At 33.7% G+C, this 22,017-nt stretch overlaps 1 protein-coding gene across 1 annotated transcript in view; it reads left to right on the top strand.

The window, feature by feature from the left end:
• The window catches only part of LOC126884018 (uncharacterized), a 114,255-nt gene extending 92,998 nt beyond the window's left edge, over positions 1–21,257 (top strand). Inside the window, exon 3 of the mRNA XM_050649796.1 lies at positions 17,219–21,257. Within this exon, the coding sequence (XP_050505753.1) occupies positions 17,219–17,544 (326 nt within the window). The 3' untranslated portion in view covers positions 17,545–21,257. The remainder of the gene's footprint in view (positions 1–17,218) is intronic.
• The last annotated feature ends 760 nt before the right edge of the window (positions 21,258–22,017 follow it).

Below are 22,017 nucleotides of genomic sequence, written 5' to 3' on the forward strand. Positions count from 1 at the left end.
TCTAGATATTCTCAAAATGACAATAAAAAATGTCAAAGAACATGTGAAAGCAATCTCTTAGGGTTTTCTAATTATGCGCATCAGAAAGTACGGAAAATGTCCTACAAAAAACGTTGTATACATTTTTTTCCATACTCAAATCTTAACCCTGTAAACGACATTGGAAAATGTGAAGAGTCTAAAACTTCGGTGCTTATAAGAATAGACGTAAATATGACACATTATGCTTAGAAGTATGTATTGGAAGGCTGCATTTGTCAGTGTGACACTTTGTGCTATACAAAGTAGTATTTGAAAGTACATGGTCTCTGAGTTTCTGTTTGCCACTTGTGTTGGAAATTAAAATTTATATTAACTATGGAGTGTATTTGTGTCTATTTTTGAGTGTCAACAGTTTAAATTTTAAGTCGCCAAATCAAAAGTGAAACCATTCAACGGAACATTTTTGAGTAATTTTCGAACATTTTACAAAGTTAGTAAAATACTTAAATTCATCATGTCATCAATTCAATGAGGTTCAGTTGCCAGATAATTGTGAAAGTTCTATTGAATATCATTCTTCGTGCTATAATGCTTTGCTTGATTGAAAAAGGGTACCTAAATAAATTATTACTAAAATTGTATAACGTAATTTTTCTCAACTTTCTACAAATGAAATAATAATGTAATTAATATGTCACATGGCAAGAAATAATTTGCTGCCAAAATAAATCGATTAGTTTAAATTTGAAGTTACGATTGCAATTTATTATGAATTATTGTCAAAAGTGATAGTTTTTCTTAAGGCTATGGGTACATAATTCGCAAATATTTTACGTGTATCCCTACTTTTTCTGTCTTTACACGGCAAATTACGTGTAGTAAAATTCACACTGGTATGGATATGTAAAAATTACTAGAATGTCATCCTACTTGAAAATTTCATCATTAATTTAAAGATATGGGTTTTGAATGTTCTTGGATAACTGTTATTTTTATAATTGCAAAGTATTAATTCAGTTAATAAATGTGATAATTTTTTCACTAACTATGTATTCAGTGATTGATATAATTTATTTGTACAACAAATACTAATACTAATCGAAAAAAGAGAAAAAGTGTTAAAGTGATTTTTTTAATAATATATTGTTATGGAACGCTTACAATTTTGAACATCTTTAACAACAAAATACTTGGATCACAGAATATATTATCCTGATGGATTCTTTGCTTGGATCTTCCACAAATAATACACAATAAATAACTTTTTATTAAGTTCACGTCTTAAATCAATTATTTATCAAATACATTATATATCAATAATATTTAATCAATAACTCAACGTATTCCCGATGCAATGTCAAATATTTAAAATTGTCACTGATTGTCAGTGTCTGACTGACAATATATGCTGACAATATTATATTCGGCTGAGTGCGTTGTAAGACAAAGATAAATTTGGAAAATATTACCACGGCATTGTGTTTATTTTTTTCGAATCCTGAAAAAACCAATAAATATTTTTGAAAAATTTAAACGCAGCATGAAAGACTAAATTATTACCGAGGGCCGAAAGTCCCTTAGAATAAATAAAAAGTTTATTTTGAATGATGTATTTGAAATTAAAAATCACACTAAATTTTCTCTTAGTTTTTCACCCCTGTAACTTATTAAAATAAACATTATAGAAGTTCTCAGGGACTTTCGGCCCTCGCTAATAACGTGATCTTTCATTCTGCGTTTACATTTTTCAAAAATACTTATTAGTTTTCTCAGGATTCGAAAAAAATGAATCCCCATTTGAATAGCATTGCAGCCGAAAATACGTACCGATCCTCTTAAATGGAAATGTATTCATAGACATAAGGATAGACAGGGAATACAGTGCAAAAAGTCGATGTCTATCTATCTCTTTTAACCAAGCGATCCCGCGCATGTGGCAGACAAAGATAGCTAGACAACTTAATCCATAATATAATTTGCCTGATCTACTATAAATGTATTACAGTGAGGTATCTAAATGATGTTGACATAAATCGAAAGATATCGATTGTAATTGATTGCAGGTACTTTTGACATAGAATAATCACCCCTTATTGAAATTTCAAAAATTATTTTTTTAAATTGTCCGACTACAAAATCTACCCCTTATTTTTTTCCGACAACAGTCATTCTTGGTAAGGAATAATTTACTTAATTAAATTTCGTCTTTGTCGGAAAGCTATTTATCACCAGCATTTTTGTCTATGTCTTACCTGTTTAGAATGTCCGACTACGAAAACTTCCCATTAATTTTATCGGACAGAACTTCCAATTGCTTTTTTAACCTTTCATTAAACTCTCATGCAAAAATCAGACTGCTATTCATCACCAACATAATTCCTGTGATGTGACATGTTCTACGTGTCGGACTCGTTAAAATGCCCAACATTTTTGTCAGACAAACATTTTCGCATATATTACATAACGTTGGCTATTGAATAAACTTAAAAACAACTTGCTATTTTTCACAATCATAAACTTGTCAGGACGACACGTTTATCATGCTCCACAGTTAAAACTTCCCCTGTTCCAGTGTTCCCGTGCATCAAAGTTTGTCCGACTAGACACCGTTAAGCTATTAACAAATTTTCAGCTTGCTATTAATCAACTTTTCTTTCTTACGTGGGATCCAGGTCTATAAGTGTAGCATAAATGATTGAAAAACGTAACAGGCCAATACTTGTTTTTGTATTGTTTTTTTCGCAATTATTGCTATTTTGCAGCAAGGGTGCCTATTTTTTAAATTATTAACCAATTCTATATTATAGGAAATTTCATTACGCAACTTTTATATTAGTACAACTTTCCTCAGAAATGAACAGTTTTAAAGTTATAATCAAAAAAACCAATAAAAAAATCGAATTTTTCCTTCATATTTTGACATTTTGATTATTTAAACAATGTTCCGGACCATTTTGAGTGGGAGGATAACTCAAATATTATTATTTGAGTTGTTTTCAAGCAATTCCTGCAAAAAAATTTGAGTCACGTCTCAACGTCCATCTCAAAACAGATGCGCCCTGGACTATTCATAATATCTCAAAAATAATGAAAGATACGTAAAAAACTGTAATAATAAAAAAATAGTAGGTTTTTTTTGACAAAAATTTTGGTTTGTATGTTTTTTCTATCACACAAAAATTGACGAAGATATGATTGATTAAAGAGCGCGCGGTAGCGCAACCACAGACTCTCTCGAGCCCTTTGGCCCTTCTTCTTCTTCTTCTTATGCAATCCACTAATGGATGTTCGCGATCGCGTTTGACCATTTTTCTCTATCCCTTGCAGTATGTATTAGGTCTCCTATGTTTTTTAGTCCTGTCCATTGTTTGACATTACGGAGCCATGACATTTTCTTCCTGCTCACTCCCCTTCTTCCTTCGATCTTTCCTTCAATTAAGGTTTGCAGAAACTGATATCTTTCATTTCTAATTATGTGTCCCAGGTATGCCGTTTTTCTCTGTTTAATTGTGCACATCAGTTGTCGTTCTGTACCAATTCTTCTCAGGATTTCTTCATTTGTTATTCTTGCGGTCCAGGGAACTTTAAGGATTCGTCGATAGATCCACATCTTAAATGCCTCTAGCTTATTCATTGTGTTTATTTTTAAAGTCCATCCTTCCATGCCATATAGGAGCACCGACCATATATAGCATTTTGTGAATCTTAATCTTAGGTTTAGGTCAAAGTCAGAGTTCGTAAAGACGTTTCTGAATTTCATGAATGCACTTCTGGCTGTTTCTATCCGACATTTAATTTCCATATCCGACATCCAGTCTTCACATAGCCAGGTTCCCAGGTACTTAAACTTTCTTACGCGCTCTACATCTTGGTTGTTATATGCTAGTCTTGCATTTTGATGTTGACATAATTGACGGCTGATTATAAGGAACTTTGTCTTTTTTATGTTGATGCTAAGTCCCATGTTCTCGCTATGCTCTCCAATTTTATTAAGAAGGTTTTGGAGGTCTTCTATATTGTCTGCTATTAAGACCGAATCATCCGCATATCGTATATTATTGACCCAGGTACCATTCACTTTGATGCCGCTTTCGCATTCCTCAAGAGCTTCCTGGAAGATACTTTCTGAATATAGATTGAACAGTAGTGGGGAGAGAATGCATCCCTGTCTTACACCTCTGAGAATTTTTTGAGCTTGCGTTGTTTCATTGTCCACCTTGACGACAGCTGTTTGATTCCAGTAAAGAGCCTCTATGCAACGAATGTCTTTTTGATCTATGTCGAGTTGTTTCAGTATATGTACGAGTTTATGATGTTGTACTCGATCGAAGGCTTTTTCATAATCTATAAAGCACATCATTACATCTTTCCTTTGATCGTAGCAGTTCTGAGCTAGCACTTGGGTTGCAACTAGTGCTTCCCTGGTACCCAGGCCTTTTCGAAATCCAAATTGTGAGCAACCAATAACCTTATCGCATTTTGTGGAGATTCTGTAGTGAAGAACTTTGAGGAATATTTTTAAAGAATGGCTCATCAGACTTATCAGTCGGTGCTCTTGACACTTTGTTGCGTTGTTCTTTTTTGGCAAAGGGATAAAGGTAGATACAAGCCATTGGACAGGGAATTTTCCTTTTTTATAGATTTGGTTGAAAAATCTTTGGAGTATCGTAATTCCCTCTTCATCTAACAATCTGGCCCTTCACCGTTTCAAAATAAAAGGTTTTTCATTACATATTATAATGAAAAAAGTTGTAGCTCTTTCAATTATCTTCAAAATGGTTTTTTATAAGTTGTAATAGCTTCAAAATTGAAGTAGTTATGGCCCAAAAACTAATCGTATTTTTTTCTACTTAGATTTAAACATTTTTAAATGTATAATCATACATATTCAATGTTTTAATTTAGGAGTAGTTTTAAGGGTTAAAGAACTTGAGCATATGATTTTCCAGCATAGCTTTTTCGAGAACATGGAACGATATTTAAATCCTTTTTAGTTTATCAAAAGAAATTTTTTATACAATTTTTAATCGAGGGGTTGATTTTAAGGGTTGTAAGGGGTTGACAATTAAATAATTAAGATAGAGAACGTAAAATATTATTTACTCTATATTTAAGTCTTCTTGTCAAACCAAATTAATTTTTTGTAAATTTTTTCTATTTAGGGGTTGTTTTTAAGGGTTTAAAGGGGGTTAACAATATGATAATTAAGATAGAGAACGTAAAATATCATTTACTCTATATTTAAACCTTTTTATGTCATACCAAATTAATTTTTTGTAATTTTTTTCGATTTAGGGGTTGTTTTGCAAGGGTTGTACGGTTTTCAAGGAGATACAAATGAGTTTAACATGAGTGTCAGAAAACACTTCACAATGTCACTTTTTATTATTAAACACGTTTTCTGGCAATATAATGGCTCAATGTCAATTTTTCCATTAAGGGGTTGTTTTCACCCCTTAAAAATAAAAAGCGAAGTTCGGGTTAATATCACTTTTGAAGTTACGGGTAAGATAAGCCTAATTCCAATATCTCATGTCAATCGGTTCATAGTAAAAAATTTCGGAGGTAAAAACCTATTTTACGCTTCAATGACTGCACTAATTTCTCGGTATTTCAAACTGATCACGAACATAATATACAATAATGCAACCATGACCGTAAAGGCACGTATCCATTATGTTGGTGTTCCGTGCTCCGTGTATAACTGCTCCACATAGTGGATACGATGGTGCTCCCGGAGCGGCGCTCACCTCGACGATCCAATCGGTGGCGATTTTAGTCTAAGAGCTGGGAGCGGATTTTGTGCGTGATAAGTAATATGGAAAAACTATACGGGGATATGTTGAATTACTTGTGTACATGACTTTCACCAACGGCCGGAAACCAGAGTTGGGGCCGAGGGTAGTTATAAGGGGTCAAAGTCGCGGATTTTATTATTTTTTTATGACGCTCATGATCGAGATAGTGCACCAAAATTTGGGAATAAGTAGGTCATGACGTACCTAAGTAAAATCTCTAGGGGCTCAACGCTGCGTGGCCGACAAAGGGGTGGGGGTAGGGGTGAATATAAAAAATATAAGGGTTTTTTTTGCGACGTTCGTGATTGAGATAATGCACTAAAATTTGGGTATAAGTAGACCATGACATAAATAATTAAAATCCCCGGAGCCGGAAACCAGAGTGGCGAAGGAAGGTAGTTATAAAGGGTCAAAGTTCCGTTTTTTATTATTTTTTTTGTGACGCTCATGATCGAGATAGCGCGCCAAAATTTGGGAATAAGTAGGTCATGACGTAACTAAGTAAAATCTCCAGGAGTGGAACGCTGCGTGGCCGACAAAGGGGTGGGGCAGGGGTGAATATAAAAAAATGTAAGGGGTTTTTTGTGGCGTGCTAGATTGTGATAGTGCACCAAAATTTGGAAATAAGTAGACCATGACCTAAGTAAGTAATATCCTTGAGGCGGAAACCAGAGTGGCGGACGAGGGTAGTTATAAGGGGTAAATTCGCGGTTTTTATTATTTTTTTTGTGACGCTCATGATGGAGATAGTGCACCAAAATTTGGGAGTAAGTAGGTTATAACGTAACTGAATAAAATCTTCAGGGGCGGAACGCTGCTTGGGGTACAAAGGGGTGGTAGGCAGGGGTGAGTATAAAAATATATGGGGTTTTTTTGCCGTTCGTGACCGAGATAGTGCACCAAAATTTGGGAATATGTAGATCATGACATTACTAAGTAAAATCTTCAGGGGCGGAACGCTGCGTAAGGGACAAATGTTGTGCCAGGTCACAAAAAAAATAATACACACTGCGACTTTGACCCCTTAAAACTGCCCTCATCCCCAACTCTGGTTTCCGGCTCTGGAGATTTTACTTATCTAAGTCATGGTCTACTTATTCCCAAATTTTGGTGCACTATCACAATCTAGCACGTCGCAAAAAACCCCTTATATTTTTTGTATTCACACCTACCCCCACCCCTTTATCGGCCACGCAGCGTTCCACCCCTGGAGACTGTATTTAGTTACCTCATGACCTACTTATTCCCAAATTTTGGTGCACTATCTCGATCATGAGCGTCACAAAAAAAAATAATAAAAACGGAGATTTTGACCCCTTATAACTACCCTCATGCCCAACTCTGGTTTCCGGCTCTGAGGATTTTACTTAGTTATGTCATGGTCTACTTATTCCCAAATTTTGGTACACTCTCTCAATCACGAACGTCGCAAAAAACCCCTTATATTTTTTGTATTCACCCCTGCCCCACCCCTTTGTCGGCCACGCAGCGTGCCACCCCTGGAGATTTTACTTAGTTACGTCATGACCTACTTATTCCCAAATTTTGGTGCACTCTCTCGATCATGAGCGTCACAAAAAAAAATTATAAAAAACGGAATTTTGACCCCTTATAACTACCTTCCTTCGCCACTCTGGTTTCCGGCTCTGGGGATTTTAATTATTTATGTCATGGTCTACTTATACCCAAATTTTGGTGCACTATCTCAATCACGAACGTCGCAAAAAACCCTTTATATTTTTTATATTCACCCCTACCCCCACCCCTTTGTCGACCACGCAGCGTTCCGCCCCTAGAGATTTTACTTACCTAAGTCATGACCTACTTATTCCCAAATTTTGGTGCACTATCTCGATCCTAAGCGTCATAAAAAAAATAATAAAATCCACGATTTTGACCCCTTATAACTACCCTCGGCCCCAACTCTGGTTTCCGGTCGTTTTGGTGAAAGTCATTTACACAACTAATTCAATATATCCCCGTATAGTTTTTCCATATTACTTATCACGCACAAAATCCGCTTCTATCTCTCCGATTATTTATACAGGGTGTCCAGAAACTCTACCGACAAACGAACACAGGAGATTTTTCAGATAAATTTAAGACATTTTAACCCAATTCTTCTAGTCCGAAAATGCTTTCCAAGGGAGGTAGAGCTATTTGAAGATGGCGTCTTGTAATTAGTTTTTCTTAAATAACTCCAGAACGTGATTATTTAGAAAAATGAAAATTGGGACGCATATTTATCTTCTAGAGATAAATCGATTACATTTATTGTGAATTTCTAGTACCGGTCATAGGCGTCCGTTTTGGGTAGGGCAACGGTTATTTTATCGCATAACTTTTATGTCTTTAACTTTTAAGCATTTTTGACACTGGATAATTAAATTATGAGGTATGCTAGTACTGAAAGATACTCTTGCTTTAAGTCGGTAGAACACACCGTTTTCTAGAAAAATCAATTTGAAAATTTTTCGTTTTTTGAATTTCCAAAAAAACATTAAAAAAAAAACATTTAGGAAAAAGAAAACTGGTACGTTTATTTATATTCCAGAGGCGAATCGATTTCATTAATTGCGAATATCTAGTACCGGTCATATGCGTCCGTTTTGGGTAGGTGAAGAGTTATTTTATCGCATAACTTTTTTGTCTTTAATTTTTAAGAATTTTTGACTTCATATTATTAAACTGTGAGGTATTTTAGTACTAAAAGTTCCTCTTGCTATAATTCGGTAAAATACACCGCGTTTTTTGAAAATTTCTTTCAATTTTTTTTCAAATTCAAAAAACGAAAAATTTTCAAATCGATTTTTCTAGAAAACGGTGTGTCCTACCGACTTAAATCAAGAGTACCTTTTAGTACTATAATATCTCACAATATAATAATCCAGTACCAAAAATGCTTAAAAGTTAAAGGCAAAAAAGTTATGCGATAAAATATCCGTTGCTCTACCCAAAACGGACGCCTATGACCGGTACTAGAAATTCGCGATGGATGAAATCGATTTACCTCTGGAAGATAAATATGTGTACCAATTTTTGTTTTTCTAAATATAAACGCCATCTTCAAAGAGCTCTAGCTCCCTTAGGAAGCATTTTCGGACTAGATGAATTGGGTTAAAATGTCTTAAAATTATATGGGGAATCTCCTGTCTTCGTTTGTCGGTAGAGTTTCTGGACACTCTGTATGTAGAGGAGCGCATGCCGTATCCATTGGAGCACTTACACGGAGCACCAACGTAATGGATACGTGCCTTAAGACTAACAAGATACAAACTGTATAAAAATCAAAAGAAACAAGACGGCACGGTATTTTCCAAACTCTACGGCAATAACTCTTCTTTTTTACGAAATACTCTTTTACCTACGATTCGTAGACGACATATTTTTCTGATAACAGATTACTTAAAATATATTTGAACTATAATTACTGAGTTAAATGCTGCCTGTAAGGAAATTGGTTTAAGTTTAAGTTTTAAAAAGACACAGTACCTACATGACAAATCTGGCGAAAATCAAAAAGTCGACACAGTGGCGTAGCGTGAGTGTCGGCTGCCCGGGGCGGAAGACAAGTTTGCCGCCCTCTTATTTAGCTATTTTAATTTAATGTATACTATACATTACATACAAGTTATACTGCAGGAACATCAGTGTATATACAAGGTTAGAGGACGTTGGCCAGGAAGCGTATACTGTTTCAGCATTTTCAGCATTATTGTAATTCATAGTTTATTACCATGTTAGTTGTAATTGTTTCATTTTTAATTCAGTATTCAGTTTAGAATCTGTTCTCTGATAATAAAGACGTACTTTGTAAATTATTTTAAATAAATCTTTTTTAAAAACCTATACACAACGTGCTCGAAGGTAATTTACATTAATTATAGAGAACTTTTCGACGATAATAGTCATCATTATTTTGCATTATACAGGTTAGATTTTAAGTAAAAAGTTTATCTAAGTTTTACGATCACGTTTATTGTGATCTTAATCACATTGATATCACTTAAGACTAGGTACACCTTGACGATCGACAAGATTAAATAAAATCAATTTTTAATTAGAACTAGAAGGATACTTAGATGTTATATTTTTATTTTTATTGAAAAGTAATATGAGTATTTGTTAGAGTTAAAAACAAAACTTCCGTCTTCAATTAAAAATGTATACGTCTACTATATTTAAGAGCAAAGTCTTTTATTGCACTGTCAATGTCTATCTCATCACACACATCTTTCTCAATAGAAAAAATAGCCAAATTAGTTAGTCTTAAAGTACTCTTTGTCGATCTTAAATAATTTTTAATCAATTTCAATTTTGAAAAACTTCTCTCACAGCTGGCATTGCTTATAACAACTGCGAAAAATATTCGGAACATTATTATAATATTAGGCAGAGTATCTTCCAGCTTGGATTTAACAATAAATTTAAATAATTCAAGTGAGTCTGCATTAATCAATTTATTTTCGTTGCATGTGGCAGCAACGAATGTCCGCAGTCAGAATCTTTCCAGCTTGAAATCCTGCTCGTCAATTTCGTCAGATGCGTAGTCTATATTACATTCACATTCAGTGTTGTCTGGATCTAATATAGCCGGCGTTAGATAAGCAAACTTATCCGTTAAATTCTGTAGCTGTTGAAAACGCTTACGAATTTCTACAATAACTCTCTCTAACGAAGAAAACAGCTTTCGTGTCTTCTCATTTTCACAAGACAAGCTAGCATCTCTAGTTCCGTCATCAAAAATAAGCTTTCTTGTTATGCGCCTCTGAGGTTTTATGGAAATTTCAGGTTATTCACACATATTTTTTTCATAACCTAATGCACCATTTGTCCATTTCTCTCTTTTCCAACTATTTTTGTGCATCATTCACTTCATGTAGCACCGGTTGCCACAGGCCCAAAAAACAAGGAAAGGAACATGACTGCATCGAACTAGTAAAGACCAATTAAATGTTCGAACAAACCACCCTCTTGCGATGAAACCCTAATCGATCATACAATGCAAGTCTCATTGCATTCAGCTGATCTGGCTGTACCTGACTGCAGAGTTGAACAATTTTTTCTTGCAATTCGTATTCAAACAATTAAGTGTTTTCTTTGTCACACACACTGAATAACGTATAGTGTAGTAAAATAATTGCCGATGTATGTAATAGAAGTCATTCTCGCCGATTGTTAGTCCATAAACGGGGAATTCCTACAAGTCAGTATAGACGTTGTTGACAGTCGCTACAAAACATCATTCAAAGAAAAGGAATTCCCCGAATTCGTCACAAAATAAGTAATGAAAAATTCCGTGCTCCTTTCAATCGGTCTGAATTTGTAGTTGCAATAAAAATATAAAATGGTTCAAATATTTACAAAATATTTTTATTATTTATTGTTAAATTTTATCGCCCTCTTAAAAGTTCCGCCCGGGGCGAGCCGCCCCTCCCGTCCCCACTACGCTACGCCACTGAGTCGACTGCAAATAGATAAACACTTAGGTAGGTCGTGAAATCCAAATTGCCAGGAACAATTAAACTTCTGAACCGCAAAGAAGAATCACTTTCGCATGGATTGAATATAGAGCTTTATCAGACATTTTCAATAGCAAGAGGCAAAATTACTTAAAAAGAAGAAGTTTGACCAATGTGTGCTTCCAGCCATGACTTACGGTGCCAAAGCACTTTTAAACCTGGCCCCAGCAACCAAACTCAGAGTGGTCCAAAGAAGAATGGAACGATCGTTACTTGGACTGACTCTTAAAAACGGTTAGAATCGACGAAATAAGAAGGACAGGCGTCACAGATATCATAGACCGCATAACTAGGCTAAAGAGGAACTGGGCGGGCCATGTGGCCAGAATGAATGACGAACGATGGGCCCAAAAGTTACAGTGTGGAGACCACGAGTAGACAGAAGACGCAGAGATAGTCCATCTACACAATGGACAAATGACGTCAAAAGAATAGCTGGTAATTGGATGTAAGAAGCTCAAGGCCGACAGAACTGGAAGAAATTAGGAGAGGCCTATGTTCAAGTTAAACCTAGAAGGCTGGATCATGATAAATAAGACATACGGAAATACTGTTTATTTATAATTCCCGGTTCTTCCATGAAGTACAAGGAAAAATAAAAGAGAAGGGAAAATTATATAAAAAGTGGCAAGAAACCAGATCGGACATAGATCTTCAAAACTATATGGTCGCCAAAAAGGAAGCGAAAGTAGCAGTAGCAAAAGCTAAAGCAGAAGCGTATTCAAACCTATACGATCAACTTGATACCAGGGAAGGCGAAGCAAAGATATATAAAATAGCCAAACAGAGAGCAAGGAAAGCAAGAGATTTTAATCAGATTAGATGTATCCGAGATGAAAATAATAAAATACTTATTCACGAAAAGGATGTCAAAAAGAGATCGAGAAATTTTTTTGACAGTTTATTAAATGAAGAATTTGACAGACAGTAACAGCAATGGTTACCGGATTAACAAACGAGGAAGTGGCTCAAGCGCTTCAAAAAATTAAGAAAGGAAAAGCAGTCGGACCAGATGAAATTCCTGGGGAAGTATGGAGAGAATTGGGAGAGACAGGAATAAGTTGTCTAGCAGGTCTATTTAATAGAATTATAGAAGTTGGACAAATGCCAGACGTGAGAGAGAGTAATTGATATACGGGTACGTGAAGAAACCGAAATATCCGATAATCAATTTGGCTTTATGCAGGGCAGATCAACAACAGATGCAATTTTCATTGTAAGGCAACTGATGGAGAAATACAGAAATAATAAGAGACCAACGCTCATATGGTATTCATTGATCTTGAGAAAGCATATGATAGAGTTCCTCGAGAGAATCTGTGGTGGGCACTCAATAAGAAAGGAGTCCCTGGCGAATATGTAAAGATTGTGAGAGATATGTATGAGGGAATAACGACTAGTGTTAGGACAGGTGTGGGAGAGACTGATAAATTTCAGGTGAAAGTAGGATTGCACCAAGGCTCGGTGCTTAGTCCTTATTTATTCTCATTAGTTTTGGACCAGATAACAGCGAAACTACAGGGTAGCATTCCATGGTGGCTAATATATGCTGATGATGTAGTGGTAATAGGAAATAGTGAAAGAGACTTAGAACAAAAACTGGAACAGTGGAGACAAGCTCTGGAGGAAAAAGTTTAAAACTTAGTAGGACAAAAACAGAGTATTTGGAATGTTCATTTAAAGATGGAGTTACTACAAATAAAATGGTATATTTGGATGGTGAAATGATTGTGAAAAGCAATAGTTTTAAGTACCTAGGACCGGTATTACAGAGTAATGGAGAAATAGATGGAGATGCTTGCAGTAGAATTAATGCTGGATGGATGAAGTGGAAATAAGCGAGTGGTGTGTTGTGCGACAGAAAAATTCCAATGAAGCTGAAGGGAAAATTCTATAAAACAGCCATAAGACCGGCTATGATGTACGGAACTGAATGTTGGGCAGTGAAAAAGAAAGAGGAACAACGAATGCATGTGGCGGAAATGAGAATGCTTAGATAGATGAGTGGAGTGACAAAGAAAGATAAAATTAGAATTGAGTATATTAGGGGATGTCTAGGTGTGGCACCAATTGATGCCAAAATGAGAGAGCATAGGTTAAGATGGTTTGGTCATGTTCAACGTCGAGACGTTAATCACCCAATACGAAGAATAGCTGAAGTGCAGATTCCTGGAAGGAGTAGGAGAGGAAGACCAAAGAAGACCTGGGGGGAGACGATAACGCAGGACATGTTGGTAAAGGGGATTAACATTGATATATCCCAAGATATAATTGTGTGGAGAAATGCAATTAGGGAAGCCGACCCCGCATAGGGATAAGACAAAGACAATGATGATTATAATTCCCGGTTATTTATAGCGGCCTTCGCCTTCCGTTTCCCAGTTTCCAGCTTCGTCTGTCGTTCCATTCGCCAGAGTGAATATTCCTTTCCGATATTGCCTTCTAAATGCCGCCTAGCCAGGACTTTTTCGACCTTCCTCTCTTCCTTCTCTCCCTTCGTGTCTTCCTTCTTTCCCTTAGGGATTTAGTAAGTTGCCATGTTTCGCATCCATAGAACACTACACTTTTAAAAATGGAATTAAAGATGAGATGTTTTCTCCAATCCCTTCACCCTTGATCCTTTGCTCTATCTCTTTTTCAGTGCGCCCACTCTTGCTGATTGTTGTCCCCAAATATATACAGTGACGAGCGCGCTAATAACCGACAAAATAATGCAAAAGATGAAAAATATAATACATTGTGAAATAAAAAGAGATGAAACTATTAAGGGTGGGAATTATCGACATAAACGTATAAATGAACATTACATTACATAGTTTCCCACCTTTGAACATCTGTGACAGGAGTATTTTATAAAATTCTCCTGTCACAGTGACAGTTGTCAAACTCCTCCGATACGTCTAAAGGTGGAAAACTATGTAATGTCATGTTAATTTATACGTTTATATCGATAATTTCCACCTCTACTAGTTTTATCTTTTTTACCTCACAATGTATTATGTTTTCCATCTTTTGCTTTATTTGCCGTTAGTCGAAAATACTGTGAATCCGGTATTTACATTATCACACAGATTATATTAAAATTTCCAGTTTAAGAAAACCAAGTTAAAATAGACAATTTTTGCACATATTTATTTTTTTATTATCATTTTCAACAGGTCATTATACTAACTACCTATACAGTAAAGATTATTTGTTACTTTTTTTACTATTTTGACGTCAAAATAATTAATCCTGGTAGCACTTATCTATATTTCAAGCAACAAACACCTTAATTATAGTTTAAACGATGTGCACAATAATTCCATTTTGAAAAATACAGTATGTCCCTGTAAGTTGTATCCATATGGAAAACTTTTTTATTATTAATTTTACGAAAAAAAGTTATTCTTCATAAAAAGCTCTGCATGGTCCAAAAACTAAGATTCAACCATCAAATATCAAATTTTATGAATACTGTACGAGGTATGTCAAAAAGTTTGAATTTCACTCAAGAGTAAAGTAGCTTTATTTTTCAAAATAGTGAAAATCTCTATTATGAAAAGTTGTTTGGAATTAAAAACTATATTCTAATATGCAATTACATCCTTCTAATTATTTTTTTTTAAATTTGGATATTTAACATTATTTTCAATTATTTCAATTCTGATAACTCTTTCATTTTTAATTTTACGATAAAAAGTAATTCTTAACAAAAAGTTCTGCATGGTCTAAAACATAAAATACATCTTATGTCAAAGGACATCGCACACACCTTATGGAAAATATAATGTCACTCAAATTCAATAAAATTTATATGAATATATTCGTTTCAATTTAACGATCAATTCTTATCATTGCGCCAACTCTTAATTTTCAATAATAAGAGCAGAAATTGATATAAATCGATCTGAAATCAAATGGGTAGGTACATAAGTTAGAGAGAAAAAAATATTTTAAAATACCCAAATTATAGTTAGTTCATAAATCTTCTCGAGCTCTTAAGCATCTTATTATAATAGTTTCACTAATCCGCTTAGGCCCAGCGGGGTTTAAGCTGTTTTGAATAGCACCCAGAGCAATAGTGATTATAACTGACACGTTTATAGACTCCAAAAATGTGATTTCGATAAACTTTAATTGCAATTTGCGCCGTAATTAATCATAATTAAGAGTTGGCGCAATGATAAGAATTGACAGTTAATTTAAAACGAATCTATTCGTATAAATTTTATTGAATTTGAGTGACATTATATTTTCCATAAGATGTGTGCGATGTCCTTTTATCAATTTTATACGAGGTATGTCAAAAAATATGAATTTCGCTTAAGAGTAAAATACCTTTATTTTTCAGAATATCGAAAATTGTTATTATGAAAAGTTATTTAGAATTAAAAACTATGTTTCAGTATGTAATTACATTCTTCTAATTGAAATATTCTGGACTATAAAGGTACTTTACTTTTGATCTCAATTTATCTTTTTTGACATACCTCCTATAAAATTGATAAAATTTGATATAAGATGGTTGTATTTTAGGTTTTAGACCATGCAGAACTTTTTAATAAGAATCAGTTTTTTTGGTAAAATTAATAATAAAAGAGTTATCAGAATTGAATTAACAGAAATTAATGTTATGTTATCCATAATTTTACAAAAAAAAACTTTTTTCAATTACAAGGATGTAATTGCACATTAGAATATAGTTTTTAGTTCCAAACAACTTTTCATAATAGCAATGTTCAATATTGTGAAAAATAAAGCTACTTTACTCTTGAGTGAAATTCAAACTTTTTTACATATCTCGTATAATATTCATAAAATTTAATATCTGATGAATGAATCTTAGGTTTTGGACCATGCAGAGCTTTTTATGAAGAATAACTTTTTTTCGTAAAATTTATAATAAAAAAGTTTTCCATATGGATACAACTTACAGGGACATACTGTATATGGAAATTTCTGAAAAGTACAATTATCTATTCCTACTTTTTATATCTACTTAACACATTTCGTTATAGGCCTGGATCCAGCGTACCAAAAAAAAAGTTGATTAATAGCAAGCTGAAAATTTGTTAATAGCTTAACGGTGTTTAGTCGGATAAACCTTGATGTACGGGAACACTGGAACATGGAAGATTTAATTGTAGAGCGTGATTTTAATTGTAGAACGTGTCATCCTGATAAGTTTATAATTGTGAAAACTAGCGGGTTGTTTTTAACGGGGGGGGGGGTATGGTTTGAAATCAACATAATCAATATATCAAGCACATTTTTGTGAATTTTGTTCGAAGCAATGGTACAATTATTTTATTCCTAAATTAAATAAACATATTAAGTACAATTCAAATAATATTTAGAAAAAATTCAGTCCAAAATATTGAAAAATAAGCCATTGGTGACAAATTTTGATAGGCAGCTCACAAAAAAATGGATTTTGCGGTGGACATCAGATCTCGTCACTAGATCATACGAAACAAAAAATTCAAAAAGATTTAATTAGCTTATGAGTTTCACGAGGTCACAACGTCGAGTTTTTTATTTTTAATGACTTTTGAATTTTTGGTATCACTCAGAAATCAAAAAAATGAAATTTTTGGTAAAAATTTTGTGAAAATCAACAGATTTATTATTGTTGAATAAAAAATAAGCAATGTTCCTAAGTGTCTAGTAGGTTGGCGGTTACTGTATACATACGAAACGTGTCAATTTTCGCATGTCATTTTATCTCCTTTTTTTTTTTAAATTTGGCATATAATCCCGGTTGAACAGGCGCTAGGGATCTTTTCATGATTCGAAATATTGTTTAAACATTGGTTCTGCCAGGTGTTCGCCACTCTAACTTGATTAAATATTCGCCAACTCTATATTGATTAGATTTTAAAAAATGTCTACTACAAACTGGTTAAAAAATGATTGTTTTTGTTTCTTTTCTAGGAACCAAATGGTGTGGCACCGGAGACATAGCTAAAAACTACTTCGACTTGGGAGTAGATTCAACAGTAGATTCTTGCTGCCGAACTCACGATCTCTGTCCCGTAAAGATCATGGCTAATTCCAAAAAGTATGACCTCGAGAACAATTCCTTTTTCACCAAATCCCATTGTAAATGCGACGACTGGTTGTATCAATGTTTAAAGAAGGCTCTACCATCTCCGTCAGCCAACTTGATGGGGCAGATTTATTTTAATATTGTCCAAGTGCCTTGTCTTTCAGATACGGATAAAGGATTGCAGTTACGGAGTGCTAGAAAAAACTTCTAGGATAAATAATAAATTAGGGAAATAAACGAATTTAAAGGTGGGGTTGTATAAAATGTAAATATAATAATAGTTAATAAATACGTATGTAGTTGCCTAGCTTTTGATAATTTTTGTTAAGTAAATATTAATTTTAAGGTGCCAAATTAGTCCTGTCGCTAGGGGGGTACAACGGCCTCATTTATTTAGATAAATTACCCAAGTTTTTTTATGTATTTTGACCCGCAGATCACGAATTTTTTGGGTAACAGTTGATCCGGATATCGATAAGATTGTTAGGTATAAACAAAGAACTTGAGGAATTATATAACAGCGATTTTTCGCAAAACAAAACATTTTTTTGTATTTTTTGGGCCATTCTAAGCAAAAAATATTCTTACAAGTTTTTTCGTATGATGTATAGTTTTCTAGGTAAACGCTGTTGAACTTTCAAAAAATCGAAAAATTGCATTTTTTGCACCCGAATAACTTTTGATTCAAAAATAAAATAGCAATTCTGCTTACCGCATTTGAAAATTCAAGTCAAATTATATCGGTTTTAATTATTTGCATTGCTAAAAATTTATTTTTTTATTGTTAAACAAAGCTAGTGTTTCCCGTGGACAATACATGCGTTTTAATGCATGCACTACGTAGAAATTACCTCGCTTGTAAACTTGTTTACTTGTACCTACTCTACCTATTCGTTCGATTTTAAATGAGAGATCATTGAATGAAAACATCACTCAAAAACTATGTGTTTATGGTTTATAGCTAACTAACAATAAAAAGATAAATTTTTAGCAATGCAAATAATTAAAACCGATATAATTTGACTTGAACTTTCAAATGCGGTAAGCAGAATTGCTATTTTCTTTTTTTAATCAAAAGTTATTCGGGTTCAAAAATGTCAATTTTTCGATTTTTTTAAAGTTTAACCGCGTTTATCTCGAAAAATATACATCCTACGAAAAAACTTGTCAGAACATTTTTTGCTTAGATTGGCGCAAAAAATACAAAAAAATGTTTTGTTTTGCGAGAAATCGCTGTTATGTAATTCCTCAAGTTCTTTGCTTATATGTAACAATCTTATCGACATCCGGATCAACTGTTACCCAAAAAATTCGTGTTCTACGGGTCAAAATACATAAAAAAACTTGGGTAAGTCCATCTGAATAAAAGAGGCCGTTGTACCCCCCATGGCGACAGGCCTAAGTGTTCCCATGGCAAAAATTCTCTAGTTAAATTATTTTTTTACTAAAAAACATTGAAGTAAAACCTCCTGTTCGTAATTGGTAATTAAATTTAAAATCCAAATGGATTACATTAATGTTCAAAACGTTTTCGGACTTATATCAGTCCATCATTAGTGAACTTGGAGGTACTTGCTAAATAGCCACAGAACCAAACAGTATGGTTGCATTTAAAGGATTAGTAACAATATAAAAATTTCGATTTTAAGAGACTCGATTTGAATCAAAACGAAACCATTTATTTTGTTTTTACACTTTACTCAGAATACGAGTAGAAAAATGATGACGATTCGGATAGGCAAGCTGAGATGCATCGATGGAATGTTTTTCCTATGTGTCTTGATATTTATACAGGGTATTAGTTAATAAGTATGAAAAATTTTAAGGGTTAATTCTACATAAAAAATAATGCCGGTTTGTTCTATAAACATATATCCACAAATGCTTCGTTTGCGAGATATGGGGTGTTGAAATTTTTATTTCAAACTGCCAATTTATTTATTGCTCTAAGACCAGTTGAGCTATGAAAATAAATTTTTGGTGAGTTTTAGGAGGTAGTTATTGCGCATTTTTTTTGACATACAATTAAGAATTTTGTATTCATCATTGGCGCGCATACGGTGAATTTTTTAAAGAATAAGATAGTACGCCACTGAGATATTTCAAATTAAAAATTCTTTTTAAATTCCATGTTTAATTTTTGATAAAAAACTTTTCTAGCCTTTTTTCATATGATGCACCGTTTTTATGCAGAAAAATAAAACATCTTGGCGCGTATTTTTCATTTGTTAATACATCATCAAGAACTATCAAATATAATAATACTAAATATATAATAATACTAAAATGTTTAAAATGATCTCCTTTATAGGTAACAGAAGAATTTTATATTCATCATTGGCGCGCGTACGGGTAATGGTCTGAATTTTTTTAAGGAAAAAATAGTACGTAAACGATATACGTAGTAAAATGATTTTTAATTTGACATATCTCAGTGGCGTACTATTTTTCTCTTAAAAAATTCAGATCATTACCCGTACGCGCGCCAATAATGAATATAAAATTCTTATATAACCTCTAAAGGAGGTCATTTTTAACATTTATTGTAGCTCTGCGCCTAGTTAAAACCTTATTAGTACTATTTTCTGTTATTGTTCCAGTTTGGTATTATTATATTTAATATTTCTTGATAATGTGTTAATAAAATGAAAAATACGCGTCAAGATGTTTTATTTTTCTGCATAAAAACGGTGCACCATATGAAAAAAAGGCAAGAAAGGATTTTTATCATAAATTAGACGTGGAATTTGAAAATAATTTTTAATTCGAAATATCTCAGTGGCATGCTATTTTTTCTTTAAAAAATTCAGACCATTACCCGTAGGCGCGCCAATGATGAATGCAAAATTCTTAATTGTATGTCAAAAAATGCGTAATAACTACCTCCTAAAACTCACCAAATTTCATTTTCATAACTCAACTGGTCTTAGAGCCATAAATAAATTGGCAGTTTGAAATAAAAATGTCAACACCCCCATATCTCGGAAACTAAGCATTTGCGGACATATGTTGATAGAGCAAACCGGCATTAATTTTTCATGTAGAATTAGCCCTTAAAATTTTTTATACTTATTTACTAACACCCTGTATATCTGGGTGTTAGTAAAGGGTATATCTGTATATCTGGGTGTTCTAGCTGTATATCTGAGTGTTCTAGCTTGCTTGAATCGTTGTCGACATTAATTTCATCGTTCCCCGTTAGAGGTCAATCTAACCATAGTCCAGTGTAAATATTTGAATATTTACACCAACCTCTCGGTGAGTTTTGACTCAAATCAGTCTTCTTGCGAAGCCTCTTTGATAACGGGTAGACCGAGAAACCCGGTGTCAGAGGATGGCAAGAGACTCGATTTGAACCAAAACGAAACCGTTTATTTTGAAGATAAAAATTGTAAAATTAGCCCAATAAAAGCCGATGCAAACGGATAATTTTCCGAAAATATAAGATACCTGCTCAAAAATGGAGGATACATATGTACATCTTGGTCTGAATGAGTCTGCCAACTCGTGGTTCAGGGGCTATTTAGCAAGTACCTCAAAGTTCACTGAAGATGGACTGATAAGTCCGAAAACGTTCTGTAGAATTAATGTAATTCATTTTGCTGTTCAAATTTTAATTTTAATTAAAATATACCAATTACAACAGAAATATTTACTTCGATTTTAAAGTTTTCTTAAAACTATAGCCAACTTCCGGGCAGTATCCCGTTTTAATTTATTTGTTTATTATTATTTTGCTGTATTTGGTAATATTATATTCTTACTATAATAATTTATTTCAGTCAATACATAATTTCAGCTTGATATACAAATTTATGAAATTTGTTACGAAAAAATGTACCAAAAATTAAACAATGTGTTTTTCTAAAATATTTTAAGAATAATTTGTTGGTGTTGTAAAATACATTTATTTGTAGGTAATAACTTTGCTTTTATTTCAATACAACACCTGAATCTAGAATAGAGAGAAGATGATCATGGGCGCCCATATAAAAATATTTAGGGGGGGGGGCAGACGTGAAGATGTTGCACATTACGTTTTGTATACTTTGGATGAAAATATATAGTTTAAAGCATCCGAAAAGCTAGGGGGGTCACGACGCCCCTCCTTCCCATGGGCATGGGCGCCTATGAAGATGATAATACCAAGGGATTTTCACGTTCGAATAGGCAAACCAGTAATACCTGGAAAAAAGAAAATATAACGAGATTGTTAAAGAAGAAAATGGAAAACGATGATAAAATTCTGCAAGAATAAGGAACGAATAAACATCACATTTTTTAACCACAAAGACCGACACAAATATACATTCAATAATACCCGTGGACTGTGGACAAAGACAGTTTTATGTTATAACCAACAGTGACGTACATCCATCAAAAATAGTCGACTTACGGTGCCTTAACTCAACAAATGTATGTAGCGAGCATAACCTCCCACATAACAATTTCATGTTCTTAGTAGATTCATAGAACATACTTTTCAGAAAAAGTATATACTGATAATATGCGTAATTACGATTGCGAATGTGCAGAGCAGACTGAGTATATAATACATTACAGTACTTAAACGTTCTATGTATATACTTAGAATGTACTACCGCACTTCTTTTCAGTATATACCAAGAACATACTTTTTAGAACATTCCAAGGACGTGCTATAAATTTCTATTTATATACTTAG

The sequence above is a fragment of the Diabrotica virgifera genome, chromosome 1, assembly GCF_917563875.1.
Source record: "Diabrotica virgifera virgifera chromosome 1, PGI_DIABVI_V3a".
Taxonomy (NCBI): Eukaryota; Metazoa; Arthropoda; class Insecta; order Coleoptera; family Chrysomelidae; genus Diabrotica; species Diabrotica virgifera.